General features: G+C 47.5%; 1 protein-coding gene across 8 annotated transcripts in view; it reads left to right on the forward strand.

The window, feature by feature from the left end:
* LOC109909803 (protein 4.1) overlaps nt 1–22,151 on the forward strand; it is a 120,285-nt gene that overhangs the window by 80,495 nt on the left and 17,639 nt on the right. For 6 of the 8 annotated variants that reach the window (XM_031796765.1, XM_031796764.1, XM_031796767.1 and 3 more), the window contains 6 exons: nt 3,759–3,863; nt 6,983–7,897; nt 11,135–11,254; nt 13,567–13,725; nt 16,048–16,167; nt 16,423–16,515. In XM_031796765.1, the coding sequence (XP_031652625.1) occupies nt 3,759–3,863; nt 6,983–7,897; nt 11,135–11,254; nt 13,567–13,725; nt 16,048–16,167; nt 16,423–16,515 (1,512 nt within the window). The remainder of the gene's footprint in view (nt 1–3,758; nt 3,864–6,982; nt 7,898–11,134; nt 11,255–13,566; nt 13,726–16,047; nt 16,168–16,422; nt 16,516–22,151) is intronic. The other 2 variants (XM_031796770.1, XM_031796771.1) reach the window with 1 other exon arrangement.

Raw genomic sequence — 22,151 nt, forward strand, 5'->3', positions numbered from 1 at the left:
CTTTGATAGGCTATGATTTGAAGGTTGAGATGTGTCTGCTAGAGTGTGAGAAGATTGAGATGTGTCTGCTACAGTGTGAGAAGGTTGAGATGTGTCTGCTACAGTGTGAGAAGGTTGAGATGTGTCTGCTAGAGTGTGAGACAGTTGAGATGTGTCTGCTACAGTGTGAGAAGATTGAGATGTGTCTGCTAGAGTGTGAGAAGATTGAGATGTGTCTGCTAGAGTGTGAGAAGGTTGAGATGTGTCTGCTACAGTGTGAGAAGATTCAGATGTGTCTGCTACATTATGAGAAGGTTGAGATGTGTCTGCTAGAGTGTGAGAAGATTGAGATGTGTCTGCTACGGTGTGAGAAGGTTGAGATGTGTCTGCTAGAGTGTGAGAAGGTTGAGATGTGTCTGCTAGAGTGTGAGACGGTTGAGATGTGTCTGCTAGAGTGTGAGAAGGTTGAGATGTGTCTGCTAGAGTGTGAGAAGGTTGAGATGTGTCTGTTACAGTGTGAGAAGGTTGAGATGTGTCTGCTACAGTGTGAGAAGGTTGAGATGTGTCTGCTAGAGTGTGAGAAGATTGAGATGTGTCTGTTACAGTGTGAGAAGATTGAGATGTGTCTGCTAGAGTGTGAGAAGGTTGAGATGTGTCTGCTAGAGTGTGAGAAGATTGAGATGTGTCTGCTAGAGTGTGAGAAGTTTGGGATGTGTCTGCTACAGTGTTAGAAGGTTGAGATGTGTCTGCTAGTGTGAGAAGATTGAGATGTGTCTGCTACAGTGTGAGAAGGTTGAGATGTGTCTGCTAGAGTGTGAGACAGTTGAGATGTGTCTGCTACAGTGTGAGAAGATTGAGATGTGTCTGCTAGAGTGTGAGAAGATTGAGATGTGTCTGCTAGAGTGTGAGAAGGTTGAGATGTGTCTGCTACAGTGTGAGAAGATTCAGATGTGTCTGCTACATTATGAGAAGGTTGAGATGTGTCTGCTAGAGTGTGAGAAGATTGAGATGTGTCTGCTACGGTGTGAGAAGTTTGAGATGTGTCTGCTAGAGTGTGAGAAGGTTGAGATGTGTCTGCTAGTGTGAGACGGTTGAGATGTGTCTGCTAGAGTGTGAGAAGGTTGAGATGTGTCTGCTAGAGTGTGAGAAGGTTGAGATGTGTCTGCTAGAGTGTGAGAAGGTTGAGATGTGTCTGCTAGAGTGTGAGAAGGTTGAGATGTGTCTGTTACAGTGTGAGAAGGTTGAGATGTGTCTGCTACAGTGTGAGAAGGTTGAGATGTGTCTGCTAGAGTGTAAGAAGATTGAGATGTGTCTGCTAGAGTGTGAGAAGTTTGGGATGTGTCTGCTACAGTGTTAGAAGGTTGAGATGTGTCTGCTAGTGTGAGAAGATTGATATGTGTCTGCTAGAGTGTGAGAAGGTTGAGATGTGTCTGCTAGAGTGTGAGACGGTTGAGATGTGTCTGTTACAGTGTGAGTGTCACGACTCCGACCGAAGGACACTCCCCTTCCCGTTCGGGTGGCACTCGGCGGTCGTCGTCGCCGGCCTACTAGCTGCCACTGATTATTTCCTCCCCCTCCTTATGTGTTTATTGAGTGCACCTGTTTTGAGTTAGGTAGTTAGTAGTAAGGATTTATTAGTCAGCCGGCCCGCATGGTACCTTGTGCGGGATTAATTATTGTGACCGTCTGTTTGGTGTACTTGTGTGCACGTCTATGGGTTTTGTGTTTTCCCATTTTGTGGGTTTTTTCTGGACAGTTAAATCCCCCTGTTTGGGGCATTTGTTTGTTCATTACGCCCTGTGTTTACGTGAGGGATGGCTTATGTTCGCCGTTTCTCTGTGCATTAAAATAGCACTCCCCTGAACTCTCTGCTTCCTGCGCCTGACTCCTCACCCACTACACTCAGACCGTTACAGTGAGAAGATTGAGATGTGTCTGTTACAGTGTGAGAAAGTTGAGATGTGTCTGCTAGAGTGTGAGAAGGTTGAGATGTGTCTGCTACAGTGTGAGAAGATTGAGACGTGTCTGCTAGAGTGTGAGAAGGTTGAGATGTGTCTGCTAGAGTGTGAGAAGATTGAGATGTGGCTGCTACAGTGTGAGAAGGTTGAGATGTGTCTGCTACAGTGTGAGAAGGTTGAGATGTGTCTGCTAGAGTGTGAGACAGTTGACATGTGTCTGCTAGAGTGTGAGAAGATTGAGATGTGTCTGCTAGAGTGTGAGACAGTTGAGATGTGTCTGCTACAGTGTGAGAAGGTTGAGATGTGTCTGCTAGAGTGTGAGAAGGTTGAGATGTGGCTGCTACAGTGTGAGAAGATTGAGATGTGGCTGCTACAGTGTGAGAAGGCTGAGATGTGTCTGCTAGAGTGTGAGAAGATTGAGATGTGTGAGAAGATTGAGATGTGTCTGCTAGAGTGTGAGACAGTTGAGATGTGTCTCCTACAGTGTGAGAAGGTTGAGATGTGTCTGCTAGAGTGTGAGAAGGTTGAGATGTGTCTGCTAGAGTGTGAGAAGGTTGAGATGTGTCTGCTAGAGTGTGAGAAGGTTGAGATGTGTCTGCTAGAGTGTGAGAAGGTTGAGATGTGTCTGCTAGAGTGTGAGAAGGTTGAGATGTGTCTGCTAGAGTGTGAGACGGTTGAGATGTGTCTGCTAGAGTGTGAGCTCAGGTTGTTTAGAGGGAAAGAGATGAATGAGATCTTCCTCTCCATGTCAAGTCTCTGGAGACTGGGGCCTCTAACCGCCTCCCTTTGAAAACCTGCTCAATAATCCATGCAGGTGGAGGACGGTGCATAACACCCAGCTACTGGAGATAGAAGAACAACTGTTGTGAAAGAATCGCTGCCTCATTATAACATTTGACACCTACCTTTCTTCTCCAGTGCTGTTGTCAAATAGTTACCAAGCATCAAGCTGTTTTTCAATGGAAGTTAAGCCACGGTAAAAAGGAAGGGATTCAGATGCGGCTCCTTGACGAAGCAAAAAAAATAAAGTGTAAGCTACCTTATCCAACCATTGAAGCCAAAAGTAGATAAAAGGAGCAAGCGTTGAAAGGAGCAGGGGACAATTAACAGTGGGACATCAGAATAGGACTCGACTGATTTGTAGCAGTGTGGCCAGTGAACGAGTAATAAATCCTCGTGCCGTAACCTTGCCAAACGGAGGTGGGAGGGAGAGACAGAAGGAAACCATTGGAAACATCCTTCTCGGCTAAGCATTAAGTGCACTAATATATATATATATATATATATATATGGAGAAGCATGCAGGGACTTCAAAAGAGAGGGAGGATTAGGGAGAAGAAATGTAGCAGCAACGACGGCATATTTCGGCCAGTATTTATTTTTATGACTGTTGGGATGTGGTTCAATTAAGTGTGGAAAGGAGTCCGTTTTACCACTCAGCCGAGTCTTGCTACCTTGTTTCATTCTTTATTTGTGAGCTACTGGACCCATATGTCCGATATCAACCCCACAGCGTGACTACGTTTGGAGAGATACTATAGTCCTGTAGTCACACGCTGGTGAAATCTCAGATCACACACACTCTTATCAAACACAATGAGTAAATATCACACACACTCTTATCAAACACAATGAGTAAATATCACACACACTCTTATCAAACACAATGAGTAAATATCACACACACTCTTATCAAACACAATGATTAAATATCACACACTCTGTAATGAGTAATGGTGCCAGCAATAGGATGCAGACCACACACACACACACACACACACATTGTTCCCTTTTTTTTATTTTTATTTTCCATTCATGTAGAGCCAAGAGGATGAGGGAGAGGATGAGAGAGAGAGAGCCATGGCTGCAGGCGGTAGCGTTGAGGAGGACATCACGCACAGCCCTGTGGATACTAAGACTACTGTGGTAGGTAGCCAAGCTGTCACTACATACAAGTATCTCCTGGTTCAGGTATCTCTGTGTGATTAGAAAACCTTCATCTCTGCTGCTTGGCTAGATTAGAGCCAGCTACGCCAATTAATTATTGACGAGTCTTACACATTTAACCTATGATCCATTTGGGTGTGTAGGACTAGGTTCCTATCCAGCAAACCAACATGTAATTAGTTCTGTAACAGTTCCCAGAACATTCATTAGGCCACGGCAAATGTTCTCTTGATGATTATAGAATGTTTGTATAAAACGTTCGCCTGACGTTCCAAAGAACGTTCCTAGAAAACATTTAGTCTGTTCTTTAAAGGTTCCTAGAATGTTTCTGGGAACAGTCTGGTGGGAACATTGTGGGGACATTTACTGGAAACATTACTGGTTCGTTGTGTTATTACATTACCTGGAAACCTAATGGGAACGTTTGGGGAATGTTCTGTGATGGTTGTTACAGATGTTGTGTACAACATTTTAGTGAATTTTAGGAGAACATTCCAAGGATATTTCATTTTTAAAAAATGTGAATGTTTTTGGGATGTTATCATCCTAATGTTGGTTAAAACCCTATCTATAAGTTAATGGGAATCTTAGCTAGTATTTTGGGAATGTTCCCGGTTTGCTGGGTATGTTATTCATTGTCAGCAGTGGATGACAATGTGACTCATTTGACCCTGTGCAGTACCAGTCAACCTTTGCACACTCTTGGCATTCTCTCAACCAGCTTCATGAGGTAGTCACCTGGAATGCATTTTCAATTAACATGTGTGCCTTGTTAAAAGTTCATTTGTGGAATTTCTTTCCTTATTGCGTTTGAGCCAATCAGTTGTGTTGTGACAAGGTAGGGGTGGAATACAGACGACGTCCCTATTTGGTAAAAGACCAAGTCCATATTATGGCAAGAACAGCTCAAATAAGTAAAGAGAAATGACAATCCATCATTACTTTAAGACATGGCAAGAACTTTGAAAGTTTCTTCAAGTGCAGTCACAAAAAACATCAAACACTATGATGAAACTTGCTCTCATGAGGACTGTCACAGGATAGGAAGACCCAGAGTTACCTCTGCTGCAGAGGATAAGTTCATTAGAGTTACCAGCCTCAGAAATTGCAGCCCAAATAAATGCTTCACAGATGCTTCGCAGAGTTCAAGTAACAGACACATCGCACTGTCACAGGATATTGTTCAGAGGAGACTGTGTGAATCAGGCCTTCATGGTTCGAATTGCTGCAAAGAAACCACTACTAGAGGACACCAATAATAAGAAGAGACTTGTTTGGGCCAAGAAACACAAGCAATGGACACTAGACCAGTGAAAGTCTGTGCTTTGGTCTAATGAGTCAAAATTTGAGATTTTTGGTTCCAACCGCTGTGTCTTTGTGAGAAGCAGAGTAGGTGAACAGATGATCTCCTCATGAGTAGGTCTCACTGTGAAGCACGGAGGAGGAGGTGAGATGGTGTGGGGGTGCTTTGCTGGTGACACTGTCAGTGATTTATTTAGAATTCAAGGCACACTTAACCAGCATGGCTGCCACAGCATTCTGCAACGATACGCCATCATATCTGGTTAGAGCTTAGTGGGACTATCATTTGTTTTTCAACAGGACAATGACCCAACACACCTCCAGGCATAGTAAGGGCTATTTGACCAAGAAGGAGAGTGATAGAGTGCTGCATCAGATTACCTGGCCTCCACAATCAACTGACCTCAACGCAATTGAGATGGTTTGGGATGAGTTGGACCGCAGAGTAAAGAAAAAGCAGCCAACAAGTGCTCAGCATATGTGGAAACTCCTTCAAGACTGTTGTAAAAGCATTCCAGGTGACTACCTCATGAAGCTGGTTGAGAGAATGGTTGAGAGTATGCCAAGTGTGTGCAAAGCTGTCATCAAGGCAAAGGGTGGCTATTTTGAAGAATCTTTTTGTTTAACACTTTCTTTGGTTACTACATGATTCCATACGTGTTATTTCATAGTTTGGATGTCTTCATTATTATTCTACAATGTAGAAAATAGTACAAATAAAGAAAAACCCTTGAATGAGCTATACGGAGAGACCGTTTTTAACAATACACTATTAACTAACAACTGGGATACAATACATGACCAAAAGTATGTGGACACCTGCTCGTCGAACATCTCATTCCCAAATCATGGGCATTAATATGGAGTTGGTGCCCTCTTTGCAGCTATAACAGCCTCTACTCTTCTGGGATTGCTTTTCACTAGATGTTGCAACATTGCTGCAGGGACTTGCTTCCATTCAGACACAAGAGCATTAGTGAGGTTGGGCACTGATGTTGGGCGATTAGGCCTGGCTCACAGTCGGCGTTCCAATTAATCCCAAAGGTGTTCGATGGGGTTGAGGTCAGGGCTCTGTGAATGCCAGACAAGTGCATCCACATCGATATCGACAAACCATTTCTGTATGGAACTCCCTTTGTGCATGGGGGGCATTGTCATGCTGAAACAGGAAAGGGCCTTCCCCAAACAGTTGCCACAGGTTTGGAAGCACAGAATCGTCTAAAATGTCATTGTATGATGTAGTGTTAAGATTTCCACTCTCTGTATCTAAGAGGCCCGAACCATGAAAAACAGCCACAGACCATTATTACTCCTCCACCAAACGATGCATTGGGGCAGGTAGCATTCTCCTGGCATCCGCCAAACCCATATTCATCTGTTGGACTGCCAGATGGTGAAGCGTGATTCATCACCACTTCGTGGCAGAGCCGTTGTTGCTTCTAGACGTTTCCACTTCACACTTCATGATGGTGCCACGTTGAAAGTCACTGAGCTCTTTAGTAAGGCTATTCTACTGCCAATGTTTGTCTATGTGGATTGTATGGCTGTGTGCTCGATTGAATATACCTGTCAGCAACGGGTGTGGCTGAAATAGTTGAATCCACTCATTTGAAAGGGCGTCCACATACTTTTGCATATATATTGTATATGTTGCTGTCTATGTTCATGCTGTTTATGATCTATGTTCATTCAAGTCTAAAATGGCTTCCTTATTGCTCTTCTTGGGACTGCCATTGGAAGTCCTATTCCCCCATTGAACTGGCTAACCCCAGTCTTTGTATGTATCTTGTATGTAGGACTCTGACGGGTGGGTAATAGTAAGCAAAGTCCCTCCTAAGGTAGCCGAAAAGAGAAACATTGTCAACTATAAAGTTATGGCCGTCGATAACACTGTGGCTGAAGGAGCGCTCGGCGGCGCCAGTGGTGTCGTTGTCATCAAGGAGTTTGGCAAACCATACGAGAGCTTCAGCAGTGAACTAGCGTCCAAGGCCGAGGAGATGGAGGAGAAGACCTACACCCTGGGCAAATCCTACGACACCATGTCAGGCAAGATCGTCACCATGACGACGCAGGCCAAAGATGGCGGGGAGGCGGCGGTAGCCGTTCCTGCGGTGTTCGCCAGGGAGCTGAAGAGGGCAGCAGACCAATCCACCACCACTGTGAAGATCATCCCAGTGTCGACTGAGTACGAGATGCCAGTGTCGGTCCACTTGAGTCTCCCGACCATAGAGGGAATCGGACCACCAATGATCACCATCCAGGAGGCAAGGACCCCCTCTCCATCTGAGGGAATGGGACCCTCCATGATCACCATCCAGGAGGCAAGGACCCCCTCTCCATCTGAGGGAATAGGACCCTCCATGATCACCATCCAGGAGGCCAGGACCCCCTCTCCATCCGAGCCCAGCGACGGTGGCCTGGGCGCCATGCGGACCGTAGTGTCCATCCGCTCCAGCCAGGACATCAGTGATGCCGCGAGAGCGGACAGCAGGAAGCAGCTACGGGAGACTTTTCTTCTGGGAGACAGGAGCACCACCCCTGTTGCGCCTCACACACCCCTCTCTCCACGGTCCCCAATGGCCAAGTCCCCAATGGCCAAGTCCCCAATGGCCAAGTCCCCAATGAAGATGCCCAAGCCTCAAATGGTCGATCTGCGTCTGAGCCCCAGCCCTGTGTCCTATCTTTCCAGAACCCCATCGCCCTCCAAAGTGGTAGGATGATATGAACCCCCCCCCCCCCCAAATACCTGAAACCCCTTCCCCCTTCTCCCTAACCCTCCACTTTATCCTCAAATTACTTCCTCTTCCCCCCCTCTCCCTAACCCCCCACTTTATCCTCAAGTGACTTCCTCTTCCCCCCCTCTCCCTAACCCCCCACTTTATCCTCAAGTGACTTCCTCTTCCCCCCCTCTCCCTAACCTCCCACTTTATCCTCAAGTTACTCCCCCCCCCCCTCAACCCCCACCTTATCCTCAAGCCACACCCCCCCCCCCCCCTAAACCCCCACTTTATCCTCAAGCCACTTCCTCCCCCCTCTCCCTAATACCCCACTTTATCCTCAAGCCACTTCCTCCCCCCTCTCCCTAATCCCCCACCTTATTTTTCAAGCCACTTCCGCCCCCCCAAACCCCCACTTTATCCTCAAGCCACTTCCGCCCCCCCCCCCCCCCCCAAACCCCCACTTTATCCTCAAGCCACTTCCTCCCCCCTCTCCCTAATACCCCACTTTATCCTCAAGCCACTTCCTCCCCCCTCTCCCTAATCCCCCACTTTATCCTCAAGTGACTTCCTCTTCCCCCCCCTCTCCCTAACCTCCCACTTTATCCTCAAGTTACTCCCCCCCCTCCCTCAACCCCCACCTTACCCTCAAGCCACTCCCCCCCCCCCACCCCCCTAAACCCCCACTTTATCCGCAAGCCACTTCCGTCCCCCCCCAAACCCCCACTTTATCCTCAAGCCACTTCCTCCCCCCTCTCCCTAATACCCCACTGTATCCTCAAGCTTCTTCCTCCCCCCTCTCCCTAATCCCCCACTTTATCCTCAAGCCACTTCCGCCCTCTCCCTAAACCCCCACTTTATCCTCAAGCCACTTCCGCCCCCCCAAACGCCCACTTTATCCTCAAGCCACTTCCGCCCCCCCCAAACCCCCACTTTATCCTCAAGCCACTTCCTCCCCCCTCTCCCTAATACCCCACTTTATCCTCAAGCCACTTCCTCCCCCCTCTCCCTAATCCCCCACTTTATCCTCAAGCCACTTCCTCCCCCCTCTCCCTAATACCCCACTTTATCCTCAAGCCACTTCCTCCCCCCTCGCCCTAATCCCCCACTTTATCCTCAAGCCACTTCCGCCCCCCCCCTCTCCCTAAACCCCCACTTTATCCTCAAGCCACTTCCGCCCCCCCCCAAACCCCCACTTTATCCTCAAGCCACTTCCTCCCCCCTCTCCCTAATACCCCACTTTATCCTCAAGCCACTTCCTCCCCCCTCTCCCTAATCCCCCACTTTATCCTCAAGCCACTTCCGCCCCCACAAACCCCCACTTTATCCTCAAGCCACTTCCGCCCCCCCCCCCCCAAACCCCCACTTTATCCTCAAGCCACTTCCTCCCCCCTCTCCCTAATACCCCACTTTATCCTCAAGCCACTTCCTCCCCCCTCTCCCTAATCCCCCACTTTATCCTCAAGTGACTTCCTCTTCCCCCCCCTCTCCCTAACCTCCCACTTTATCCTCAAGTTACTCCCCCCCCTCCCTCAACCCCCACCTTACCCTCAAGCCACCCCCCCCCCCACCCCCACTTTATCCGCAAGCCACTTCCGCCCCCCCAAACCCCCACTTTATCCGCAAGCCACTTCCGCCCCCCCCCCAAACCCCCACTTTATCCTCAAGCCACTTCCTCCCCCCTCTCCCTAATACCCCACTTTATCCTCAAGCCACTTCCTCCCCCCTCTCCCTAATCCCCCACTTTATCCTCAAGCCACTTCCGCCCCCCCCCCCTCTCCCTAAACCCCCACTTTATCCTCAAGCCACTTCCGCCCCCCCAAACGCCCACTTTATCCTCAAGCCACTTCCGCCCCCCCCCAAACCCCCACTTTATCCTCAAGCCACTTCCTCCCCCCTCTCCCTAATACCCCACTTTATCCTCAAGCCACTTCCTCCCCCCTCTCCCTAATCCCCCACTTTATCCTCAAGCCACTTCCGCCCCCCCCCCTCTCCCTAAACCCCCACTTTATCCTCAAGCCACTTCCGCCTCCCCCCCCAAACCCCCACTTTATCCTCAAGCCACTTCCTCCCCCCTCTCCCTAATACCCCACTTTATCCTCAAGCCATTTCCTCCCCCCTCTCCCTAATCCCCCACTTTATCATCAAGCCACCTCCTCCCCCCTCTCCCTAATCCCCCACTTTATCCTCAAGCCACTTCCGCCCCCCCCCCCCCCCCCCTAAACCCCCACTTTATCCTCAAGCCACTTCCGCCCCAAACCCCCACTTTATCTTCAAGCCACTTCCGCCCCAGCCTGTTTGGTCGTCTTATCCACTGCAACAAGGCTGGACCCGGCACTGTTTTGTACTCGACTGAATGTTCATGGGAATTGCATGGGAGTCTGTTTTTTCTTTCTATAGTTTGCTCTGTTTAGTTGATCCCTTTGCCACTGTATTTGGTGTCATTTGTTATCTGCATGCCTTAACCAAACTTGCTGCTCCATGGGTACTGGCATTTGTTTACCTCTTTCATTTCGATTTGTAAATGAAAATCGTGTTTTGTTTTAAGCTGGTCCCCATGCTGCTAGCCACACCAAATGAATGCTTTCCACTATGGCTTATGGTACGGTATACTATGGTTGGTATGCCACTGATTGCTTCAGCCCTGCCACTTTTACTTTGACTTCCCTGGGTTTGCGCTCTCTGACCTCTGTGCAGCTTGATCTGACATGATGATATTGGCCCTATTCATAAGAGGAGACCCTCCGACACACAAGACACTCTTGTCTGTCTCACCTATTGCCTTTATGACTGACATTCTCAAGAGAAAAACAACTCGAGTTCAGTGATTGACATGTCACAGGATGGTGTTTCTACCCATGTGCTCTGTAAAAGAAATGCATTGCTCCGAGTTGCATAGTATAAGCATACAAACTGGATTAAAATAGTTGGAAACCAATTTGATGAAACCTTTGTCATTCTTGCATTGTCTTATATAAGGAAATCAATTTAGGTTGTGATTGACATAATCCCAATCCTCAAGTTTACCTTTCTTAGCTATCAATCATCACCTCAATGCTCTTATGAATAATCCCATCCAACCCCCCCCGTCCCCCGAGCTTGTGTCTGGGCATTGTGTGAAAGACCTGTGTCTTTGTCTCTCCTCCTATGTACGTACAGTATCTAACTGTGTGTGTGTGTCTCTCTTCTACTCCTGTTGTGTGTACTCTCCCCATCTCTCTGTCTGCTCAGCCAAAGCCAACCTTTGAGGAGATGTCCCCGGAGCTCACCGCTCTCTTACAGTCGGCCAGAGATCAGACCAGCACGCGGGTCTGGACTGCTTCGCCTGCCTTTAGTCAGACCGTGTTTAAGGTGGCCTCTTATACAATATAGATAATATACAACTCAACAAACGTGATGACAGCAGTTGTAGTGCATGCATATCTGAGTTGTTCATATTTATTTTATTTTTTTTACCTTTTATACAGGTTATCATTGAGATCACATCTCTTTTGCAAAATACCTGTTCAGTATCTGTACTGCTTGTCACTGATGTGTTTGTTGTTGAGGAAATGTTGTCACTGTAGCCACTGTGTTGTCTGTCAGGCTTTTCTGTCCCCTGTCTGTCCGTCCTTCCTGCTGGCCATTAAAACAGTGGACAGGTTTATGAGGAGGAATATTTTGTCTAGACTGAAGCACCACTTGATCCTGGGGCCTTATTGAGGAGGAATGGTTTGTCTAGGACCACATGGTCCTGGGGCCTTATTGAGGAGGAATGGTTTGTCTAGACAGAGGCACCACATGGTCCTGGGGCCTTATTGAGAAGGAATGTTTTGTCTAGACAGAGGCACCACATGGTCCTGGGGCCTTATTGAGGAGGAATGTTTTGTCTAGACAGAGGCACCACATTGTCCTGGGGCCTTATTGAGGAGGAATGTTTTGTCTAGGACCACATGGTCCTGGGGCCTTATTGAGGAGGAATGGTTTGTCTAGCACCACATGGTCCTGGGGCCTTATTGAGGAGGAATGGTTTGTCTAGACAGAGGCACCACATGGTCCTTGGGCCTTATTGAGGAGGAATGGTTTGTCTAGGACCACATGGTCCTGGGGCCTTATTGAGGAGGAATGGTTTGTCTAGACAGAGGCAACACATTGTCCTTGGGCCTTATTGAGGAGGAATGGTTTGTCTAGGACCACATGGTCCTGGGGCCTTATTGAGGAGGAATGGTTTGTCTAGGACCACATGGTCCTGGGGCCTTATTGAGGAGGAATGTGAGAGTGTTACCCACCCGGCATATTTGATTTTGCAACTCTTCTCCACCTTTAGGTCATTTTGATATCCGAAAGTGGGGAACAAAGCAATCATCCAGTGCACAGCATGTTAAATTATTTAAACATGCATTCAGAAAGATCACATCGGTACTAACATATTAAGTAACCCTTCCCTACTGTATGGAAGCAGATTCTAGGTCATCCACCCAGAGTGTCTGAAAACTTGCTTTGGTGATGAAATTTCACTTCCTTAGGATCTAAAATATGTTTTTTTACCAAAAGACAAATATAATTATTCACGTTCTAAATCGTTCAGTGTGGACTTTTCCTCTAACATCCAATAATAAGCACCAAGATCTGTTGACATGGAGGTGCAGGTTTCTTATAAGTGTTGACATAGAGGTGCAGGTTTCTTATAACAACAGTTAACATAGAGGTGCAGGTTTCTTATAACTGTTGACATAGAGGTGCAGGTTTCTTATAACTGTTGACATAGAGGTGCAGGTTTCTTATAACAGTTGACATAGAGGTGCAGGTTTCTTATAACAACAGTTGACATAGAGGTGCAGGTTTCTTATAACTGTTGACATAGAGGTGCAGGTTTCTTATAACTGTTGACATAGAGGTGCAGGTTTCTTATAACTGTTGACATGGAGGTGCAGGTTTCTTATAACTGTTGACATAGAGGTGCAGGTTTCTAATAACAACTGTTGCGGATTTTATATCTTGTGGTTGTCTTCAAAGTTGTTTCCGAGGGTCGCAAAAAAAGATACATTTGCATGACACGAGCTGAGTTAAATGTAAAAGGTTTTGAAAATGAAAAGCTTGGTTAACACTCAGTGCTCCGTTTAAATTTATAGAGATATGCTTGTTTTTGTGAGAGATCTTCTAATAATAACAGGAATTTCAAATTAAAATAAAGTGTACACTAAAATATGAAAATACTACATGTCATGTCTCAAAATCAATATCTATCTTACCTCTATATTGTTTTATGTCCTGCGGATTCGAGAAGAAAGATGACCAGTTCAGGGAGAAAGTGAGCCTGTCAGGTAGCCAATAGCCTTAATTCTTGCACGGCATCCAGCCTAGCTGACACAATGCAGTTTTCCTGATTTTTGACCCCTTTCTTCCCTCTGGCCTCCCTAATCTTAGCCATCTGACAACGGTAAAATCTCCAATGACTTTTGAATGGATTATGATAGAGACATGAGGTTTGGACCATTGGTTTTTCTTAGAGGACTATCTGCACAATTAACATTAGTTTACTCATTGGTCAAAATATGTGTTTTTGATTGGACACCCTACAGATTCATGCTATTTTTTTATCTGCTTCCATACTACTGTAGATTCAATCCATATTGAAGGTTCAAGAAGACTGTTGGTTATGTCTTGTTTGTTTCCTTTGTTAGACAACAGAGAAGGTGGAGCGGATCGTGCTGCAGACAGAGGTGGTATCTTCCCAACAAGAAAAGGACCAGGACCAGCCTGAGTTGAAGTTGGCACAGCCAGAACAGTCTGACCACCAGCCTGACAACATGGAGAACCAGGCAGAGCATCAGACTGAGCAGGTAGAGACAGACTCACTGGAAGGGATAGAGGACGATAGGCCTCAGTCCGTGCTGGGGTTTACAGGGCTGAGCATGCATGATGACCACTCTGACAACTCAGACACGCCAAGCGACACTAGTGACGCCACTAGCGTAGCCTCGGCGGGGCCGGCCCTGACTGCCGCAGCCAAGGCCGCCGTGGACAAGGCTATAGGGGCGGCGGTGAAGCAGGCGGAGGCCGAGGAGAAAACTCCAGCCCCAGGCTTGGGTGGAAGCCTAGGCCTTGGGCTGGACAGTCAGTCAGAGGGAGAGGAGTCAGCAGGGTCAGTCTCAGAGGAGGAAGCGGAGAAGGAGAACAGTCAAGACTGGAGAGGGTGCTTCGTGCCCCCCTCCCCCGTGCACACCTCTCCTATTGGAGCGTCCTGGCAGAGTCTCAGTGGGGAGGTAGCTGCTGCAAGGGCTCACTCGGAGGTAACACCCCAAAGAGCCCCAAAATGTTCCCTAGTTGCCCCATTGACCTGTAGTACCTCTCCATGAGTACCTCCCAAACTATCCTTAACTGTCCTTCCTACTTGCCTACAATAGCACTGGAAAAGCTACCCCCGTCTCATATTCCTTGTTGCCCATGCTATTTAGAAAGTGCTCAATCTGTTGCAGTCTTGCCTTCCCATTCCCCTGTAACATCACTGGAAAGATTCTCCCCAAATGATCCCAATCTTGGCCTCCCATTAGCTAGTAGTGCCAATAAGCAGGAAGCATGCAATTTATCCCAATCTTGGCCGTATTACCACAGAATCAGCTACCCAACTCCCCCAGTCCAGACCCTCCTCTTTGCCAATAGTAGCAGTCAGCCAGCCTGTGCTGCTGTGTGTTCAGTGATGTGCAGGTGGGAGACTGTCCTTTTCCCTGTTTCCTGTGCCTGTTTCTGCCCACTGGGTTTTCTATTGGAAAGCATTACCATGGCCAGGCAGGCTGTACATACTGTATGCTACTGTATCTATCAGCCAGGGAGGTATTGAAAACGGTTGAAGATTGCATAGAGGGACTTTGCATAGAGGGACTTCTTACGTGTGTGATTGTGTGTATGCAGGCCTGTGTTTTTTTCACACAGCGCCACTATAAACACTATAATATTTTCGAGCTGCACATATACACACAGTATCATAGTGGAAATGGTTTATTTCTTCCTGACTTGTTGTTGCTTTATTTCCTCAATGTTCAGATACACTGAGTATCTTAAAACATTAAGGACACCTTCCTAATATTCAGTTGCTACAAGGCTTTAACCCGTCTCCTCCCCTTCATCTACACTGATCGAAGTGGATTTAATAAGTGATTTAATAAGTGACATCAATAAGGGATCATCGCTTTCACCTGGATTCACCTGGTCAGTCTATGTCATGGAAAGAGCAGCTGTTTTGAATGTTTTACTCAGTGTAGTTTACCTTTGTGGTAATCATGAGCAGCAATGAATTAGAATGTTTTATGGACACACATCTATGAGAAGCACAGATTGAATAGATCTGCGGTCTGTTGCAGGGTTATTGTCTATCGGTCCGCAGACATTTTCAATTATGTGAACCGTTTGAGGTTATAAATACAATCCTGCCAGGTAGACCCATTTGGCTTCCTTCTAAATGAATTAATATGCTTCCACAATCTCACATAAGACTTACTCTGTGGTGAACTGTGATGAATTCTTAGTGAATGGTCCAGGATGATGCACTAAGTGTCGTAGCCTCTTTCATCATAAATATATAAAAACTATTTATTTTATAACAACATCTCTGCTATTTAATTTTGGGATTTTATGTTATCATTTTGATTTGATTCATTTTGATAATTTTATAAATATTCTATCAGAGAGAGGATGGTCCTCATGAACAGCCAGTCCTTCAGTACTTTCCCTTTCCTATTTCTATGACCTTTCAATTCATTCATTAATTGCTTGTGTGTCCTGTAGACAGACGGTGACAATGTAATTGTGTGCGAGCATGCAAACGTGATTGCCTGTGTGTGTGCATAAATAAATATAAGGGTGAAATCTCATTTTCTGCACCCTTTTCATTTCTCCCTCTCCCTCTCTATCCTTTTCTCTCTCTCTCCCTCTCTCTATCCCACTTTCTCCATCCATGTCTTTATTTCTCTCAATCCCTCTCTATCTCTCTTTATTTCTCTGTTTCTATCTCTCTCTCTCTCTCTCTCCCTCTCTCTCCATCCCTCTCTTTATTTCTCTCTCTATTCCTCCCTCTTGCACTCTCTGTATCTATCCCACTTGCTCTCACTCTGTCCTTCTCTATCTCTCTCTCTCTCTCTCTCTCTCTCTCTATCCCTCTATCTCAGTTGTCTGTGCTGGAGGCTCCAGAGGTCCTGACCTTCAACAGGGCAGACGTGGTCGATGTGACCCAGCAGGTCCCTGTAATACACACGGAAATGAAAACTGTCACATACCAGTCACTAGAGGTAACGGCCCTCTCGTCCAACTTATGTCTCATGCTCTATTCTGGATATTCTCATATACTCCAATGTGTATATTTTTGACCTGGGTAGTGCTCATTAGGGCACACAATGGAAAATGTTGTAAAACTCTAATTGCAACAAAAAACCTCCAAGTAGTTCCTCCCTGTTTCAGTCCGTTTTACAACATTTGGTGCCTAAGGAATACGACCCTGTTCTTCCATCCAATTGAGATGATGAATTGTGTCTGTGTTGTTCCAGGCTGACGCTGATCCCGAGGCGGGGGTGTTGATGAGCGCCCAGACCATCACCTCAGACACCACCAGCACCACCACAACCACACATATCACCAAGGTATTTACTACCTGACCTCAACTCAGAGGGGTGCCACTGTCATTCACCTCAGCTTTATCCATGAGTCCCATTTGTGTCCCTTTGATATTTTAAGTTTAAATTATGCACCAATTGTAACGAGTGCGCTGAGAGTCGGGAAATAATTTCAGGGAGTGAGTGTTTTAATAAATAAACAAAACAATAAACATGTAACACAACACAAACGCACCGACATGAAAACAGAGTCAATAACACCTGAGGAAAGAACCAAGGGGAGTGACAGATATAGGGAAGATAATCAAGGTGATGGAGTCAAGGTGAGTGTCATGAGGCACGCGAGACGATGGTGACAGGTGTGCGGGATAATCAGCAGGCTGGAGAGGGAGTATACGTGACAGTACCCCCTCCCCGACACTAGGCTCTATAGCCGCAGGACATCGTCAAAGGGGACGAACCCGGGGATCAGGAGCAGACCGGTCACCCCTGCTGATGCGCGAGAACCTGTCATGCCAGCTGAGGCACCGGAGCCTGTCGAGTCAGCTGGGGCACGGGAACCTGACAGATCGGTTGAGGCAGGGGAACCTGGCGATCTGTCTGAGGCATGAAAGCCCAACAAGCCAGCTGAGGCAGGGGAGCTGTGCGATCCGGCTAAGGTCTGAAAGCCCAACGAGCCAGCTGAGGCAGTGGAGCCTGGCGATCTGGCTGAGGCATGAAAGCCCAACGAGCCAGCTGAGGCAGGGGAGCCTGGCGATCCGGCTGAGGCATGAAAGCCCAACAAGCCAGCTGAGGCAGGGGAGCCTGGCGACCTGGCTGAGGCATGAAAGCCCAACGAGCCAGCTGAGGCAGGGGAGCCTGGCGATCCGGCTGAGGCATGAAAGCACAACGAGCCAGCTGAGGCAGGGGAGCCTGGCGATCCGGCTGAGGCATGAAAGCCCAACGAGCCGGCTGAGGCATGAGAGCCTGGCGATCTGGTTGAGGCATGCGAGCTTGACGAGCCAGCTGAGGCAAGGTAGCCTGGCGATCTGGTTGAGGCATGAGAGCCCAACGAGCCAGCTGAGGCAGGGGAGCCTGGCGATCTGGTTGAGGCATGAGAGCCCAACGAGCCAGCTGAGGCAAGGTAGCCTAGCGATCTGGTTGAGGCATGAGAGCCCAACGAGCCAGCTGAGGCAAGGTAGCCTGGCGATCTGGTTGAGGCAAGGTAGCCCACACACCTGTCACCAGGTGAGGCTGGTTGAGGCAAGGTAGCCTGGCGATCTGGTTGAGGCATGAGAGCCTGGCGATCTGGTTGAGGCATGAGAGCCTGGCGATCTGGTTGAGGCATGAGAGCCCAACGAGCCAGCTGAGGCAAGGTAGCCTGGCGATCTAGTTGAGGCATGAGAGCCCAACGAGCCAGCTGAGGCAAGGTAGCCTGGGAATCTGGTTGAGGCATGAGAGCCCAACGAGCCAGCTGAGGCATGAGAGCCTGGCGATCTGGTTGAGGCATGAGAGCCCAACGAGCCAGCTGAGGCAAGGTAGCCTGGCGATCTGGTTGAGGCATGAGAGCCCAACGAGCCAGCTGAGGCAAGGTAGCCTGGCGATCTGGTTGAGACATGAGAGCCCAACGAGCCAGCTGAGGCAAGGTAGCCTGGCGATCTGGTTGAGGCATGAGAGCCCAACGAGCCAGCTGAGGCAAGGTAGCCTGGCGATCTGGTTGAGGCATGAGAGCCCAACGAGCCAGCTGAGGCAAGGTAGCCTGACGATCTGGTTGAGGCATGAGAGCCCAACGAGCCAGCTGAGGCAAGGTAGCCTGGCGATCTGGTTGAGGCATGAGAGCCCAACGAGCCAGCTGAGGCAAGGTAGCCTGGCGATCTGGTTGAGGCATGAGAGCCCAACGTGCCAGCTGAGGCAAGGTAGCCTGGCAATCTGGTTGAGGCATGAGAGCCCAACGAGCCAGCTGAGGCAAGGTAGCCTGGCGATCTGGTTGAGGCATGAGAGCCCAACGAGCCAGCTGAGGCAAGGTAGCCTGACGATCTGGTTGAGGCATGAGAGCCCAACGAGCCAGCTGAGGCAAGGTAGCCTGGCAATCTGGTTGAGGCATGAGAGCCCAACGAGCCAGCTGAGGCAAGGTAGCCTGACGATCTGGTTGAGGCATGAGAGCCCAACGAGCCAGCTGAGGCAAGGTAGCCTGGCGATCTGGTTGAGGCATGAGAGCCCAACGTGCCAGCTGAGGCAAGGTAGCCTGACGATCTGGTTGAGGCATGAGAGCCCAACGAGCCAGCTGAGGCAAGGTAGCCTGGCGATCTGGTTGAGGCATGAGAGCCCAACGTGCCAGCTGAGGCAAGGTAGCCTGGCGATCTGGTTGAGGCATGAGAGCCCAACGAGCCAGCTGAGGCAAGGTAGCCTGGGAATCTGGTTGAGGCATGAGAGCCCAACGAGCCAGCTGAGGCATGAGAGCCTGGCGATCTGGTTGAGGCATGAGAGCCCAACGAGCCAGCTGAGGCAAGGTAGCCTGGCGATCTGGTTGAGGCATGAGAGCCCAACGAGCCAGCTGAGGCAAGGTAGCCTGGCGATCTGGTTGAGACATGAGAGCCCAACGAGCCAGCTGAGGCAAGGTAGCCTGGCGATCTGGTTGAGGCATGAGAGCCCAACGAGCCAGCTGAGGCAAGGTAGCCTGGCGATCTGGTTGAGGCATGAGAGCCCAACGAGCCAGCTGAGGCAAGGTAGCCTGACGATCTGGTTGAGGCATGAGAGCCCAACGAGCCAGCTGAGGCAAGGTAGCCTGGCGATCTGGTTGAGGCATGAGAGCCCAACGAGCCAGCTGAGGCAAGGTAGCCTGGCGATCTGGTTGAGGCATGAGAGCCCAACGTGCCAGCTGAGGCAAGGTAGCCTGGCAATCTGGTTGAGGCATGAGAGCCCAACGAGCCAGCTGAGGCAAGGTAGCCTGGCGATCTGGTTGAGGCATGAGAGCCCAACGAGCCAGCTGAGAGCCTGTAATAATAAAACAATTAAAACACTCCCTGATGCTTCCCTTAGGTGAGGTGTTATTCTGTAACGATGTGCACTGAGAGTCAGGAAGCAAGTTCAGGGTGTGAGTGTTTTAATAAATTAAACACTTAACACAAACAAACGCACCAACATGAAAACAGAATCAATAACACCTGAGGAATGAACTAAGGGGAGTGACAGATTTAGGAGGTGATGGAGTCCAGGTGAGTGTCATGAGGCGCTGGTGCGCAAGACGATGGTGACAGGTGGTGACAGGTGTGTGGGATAATCAGCAGCCTGATGACCTAGAGGCCGGAGAGGGAGTATACGTGTCACCAATATTGCATTTTAAAGGCCTGATATATCAAATGAAGTGCTCTTTAATATAGACCGCATGGACAAATAAATAAATCAGATTTTTTATATTAATGAAGACTTAGTGCCAAAATCCAGCATTTTGACATGTCCCTCTGTGACTGTTTAGGAAGATTTTAACCCACTTAAACTCCTCCAAGTTTTCACCGTCCTTGTAAAGCCCAAGTTATTTTATTTCTTTGACAAAGTAATTTCTAATGATTATTATTTTATTTTTTTGTGATTAGTGATTCATGTACGTCTGTCCCTCATTTTAAGGTCAACCCTGTTACATGAACTGAACTCTCCTTTTAATAAGATGAAACTATTCCTTAAAAAAAGAAAAAAAGAAACATTGAACATCTTATAGTCAAATCATAGTGTAAAAGCAGGTGAGCTGGTTCTAGTCTTTATGTAAAAGCAGGTGAGCTGGTTCTAGTCTTTATGTAAAAGCAGGTGAGCTGGTTCTAGTCTTTATGTAAAAGCAGGTGAGCTGGTTCTAGTCTTTATGTAAAAGCAGGTGAGCTGGTTCTAGTCTTTATGTAAAAGCAGGTGAGCTGGTTCTAGTCTTTATGTAAAAGCAGGTGAGCTGGTTCTAGTCTTTATGTAAAAGCAGGTGAGCTGGTTCTAGTCTTTATGTAAAAGCAGGTGAGCTGGTTCTAGTCTTTATGTAAAAGCAGGTGAGCTGGTTCTAGTCTTTATGTAAAAGCAGGTGAGCTGGTTCTAGTCTTTATGTAAAAGCAGGTGAGCTGGTTCTAGTCTTTATGTAAAAGCAGGTGAGCTGGTTCTAGTCTTTATGTAAAAGCAGGTGAGTGGTTCTAGTCTTTATGTAAAAGCAGGTGAGCTGGTTCTAGTCTTTATGTAAAAGCAGGTGAGCTTGGTTCTAGTCTTTATGTAAAAGCAGGTGAGCTGGTTCTAGTCTTTATGTAAAAGCAGGTGAGCTGGTTCTAGTCTTTATGTAAAAGCAGGTGAGCTGGTTCTAGTCTTTATGTAAAAGCAGGTGAGCTGGTTCTAGTCTTTATGTAAAAGCAGGTGAGCTGGTTCTAGTCTTTATGTAAAAGCAGGTGAGCTGGTTCTAGTCTTTATGTAAAAGCAGGTGAGCTGGTTCTAGTCTTTATGTAAAAGCAGGTGAGCTGGTTCTAGTCTTTATGTAAAAGCAGGTGAGCTGGTTCTAGTCTTTATGTAAAAGCAGGTGAGCTGGTTCTAGTCTTTATGTAAAAGCAGGTGAGCTGGTTCTAGTCTTTATGTAAAAGCAGGTGAGCTGGTTCTAGTCTTTATGTAAAAGCAGGTGAGCTGGTTCTAGTCCTTTATGTAAAAGCAGGTGAGCTGGTTCTAGTCTTTATGTAAAAGCAGGTGAGCTGGTTCTAGTCTTTATGTAAAAGCAGGTGAGCTGGTTCTAGTCTTTATGTAAAAGCAGGTGAGCTGGTTCTAGTCTTTATGTAAAAGCAGGTGAGCTGGTTCTAGTCTTTATGTAAAAGCAGGTGAGTTGGTTCTAGTCTTTATGTAAAAGCAGGTGAGCTGGTTCTAGTCTTTATGTAAAAGCAGGTGAGTTGGTTCTAGTCTTTATGTAAAAGCAGGTGAGCTGGTTCTAGTCTTTATGTAAAAGCAGGTGAGCTGGTTCTAGTCTTTATGTAAAAGCAGGTGAGCTGGTTCTAGTCTTTATGTAAAAGCAGGTGAGCTGGTTCTAGTCTTTATGTAAAAGCAGGTGAGCTGGTTCTAGTCTTTATGTAAAAGCAGGTGAGCTGGTTCTAGTCTTTATGTAAAAGCAGGTGAGCTGGTTCTAGTCTTTATGTAAAAGCAGGTGAGCTGGTTCTAGTCTTTATGTAAAAGCAGGTGAGCTGGTTCTAGTCTTTATGTAAAAGCAGGTGAGCTGGTTCTAGTCTTTATGTAAAAGCAGGTGAGCTGGTTCTAGTCTTTATGTAAAAGCAGGTGAGCTGGTTCTAGTCTTTATGTAAAAGCAGGTGAGCTGGTTCTAGTCTTTATGTAAAGCAGGTGAGCTGGTTCTAGTCTTTATGTAAAAGCAGGTGAGCTGGTTCTAGTCTTTATGTAAAAGCAGGTGAGCTGGTTCTAGTCTTTATGTAAAAGCAGGTGAGCTGGTTCTAGTCTTTATGTAAAAGCAGGTTGAGCTGGTTCTAGTCTTTATGTAAAAGCAGCTGGTTCTAGTCTTTTTAAGGGGCTGGTTCTAGTCTTTATGTAAAAGCAGGTGAGCTGGTTCTAGTCTTTATGTAAAAGCAGGTGAGCTGGTTCTAGTCTTTATGTAAAAGCAGGTGAGCTGGTTCTAGTCTTTATGTAAAAGCAGGTGAGCTGTTCTAGTCTTTATGTAAAAGCAGGTGAGCTGG

Source organism: Oncorhynchus kisutch, linkage group LG18, assembly GCF_002021735.2.
Source record: "Oncorhynchus kisutch isolate 150728-3 linkage group LG18, Okis_V2, whole genome shotgun sequence".
NCBI classification, from domain to species: domain Eukaryota; kingdom Metazoa; phylum Chordata; class Actinopteri; order Salmoniformes; family Salmonidae; genus Oncorhynchus; species Oncorhynchus kisutch.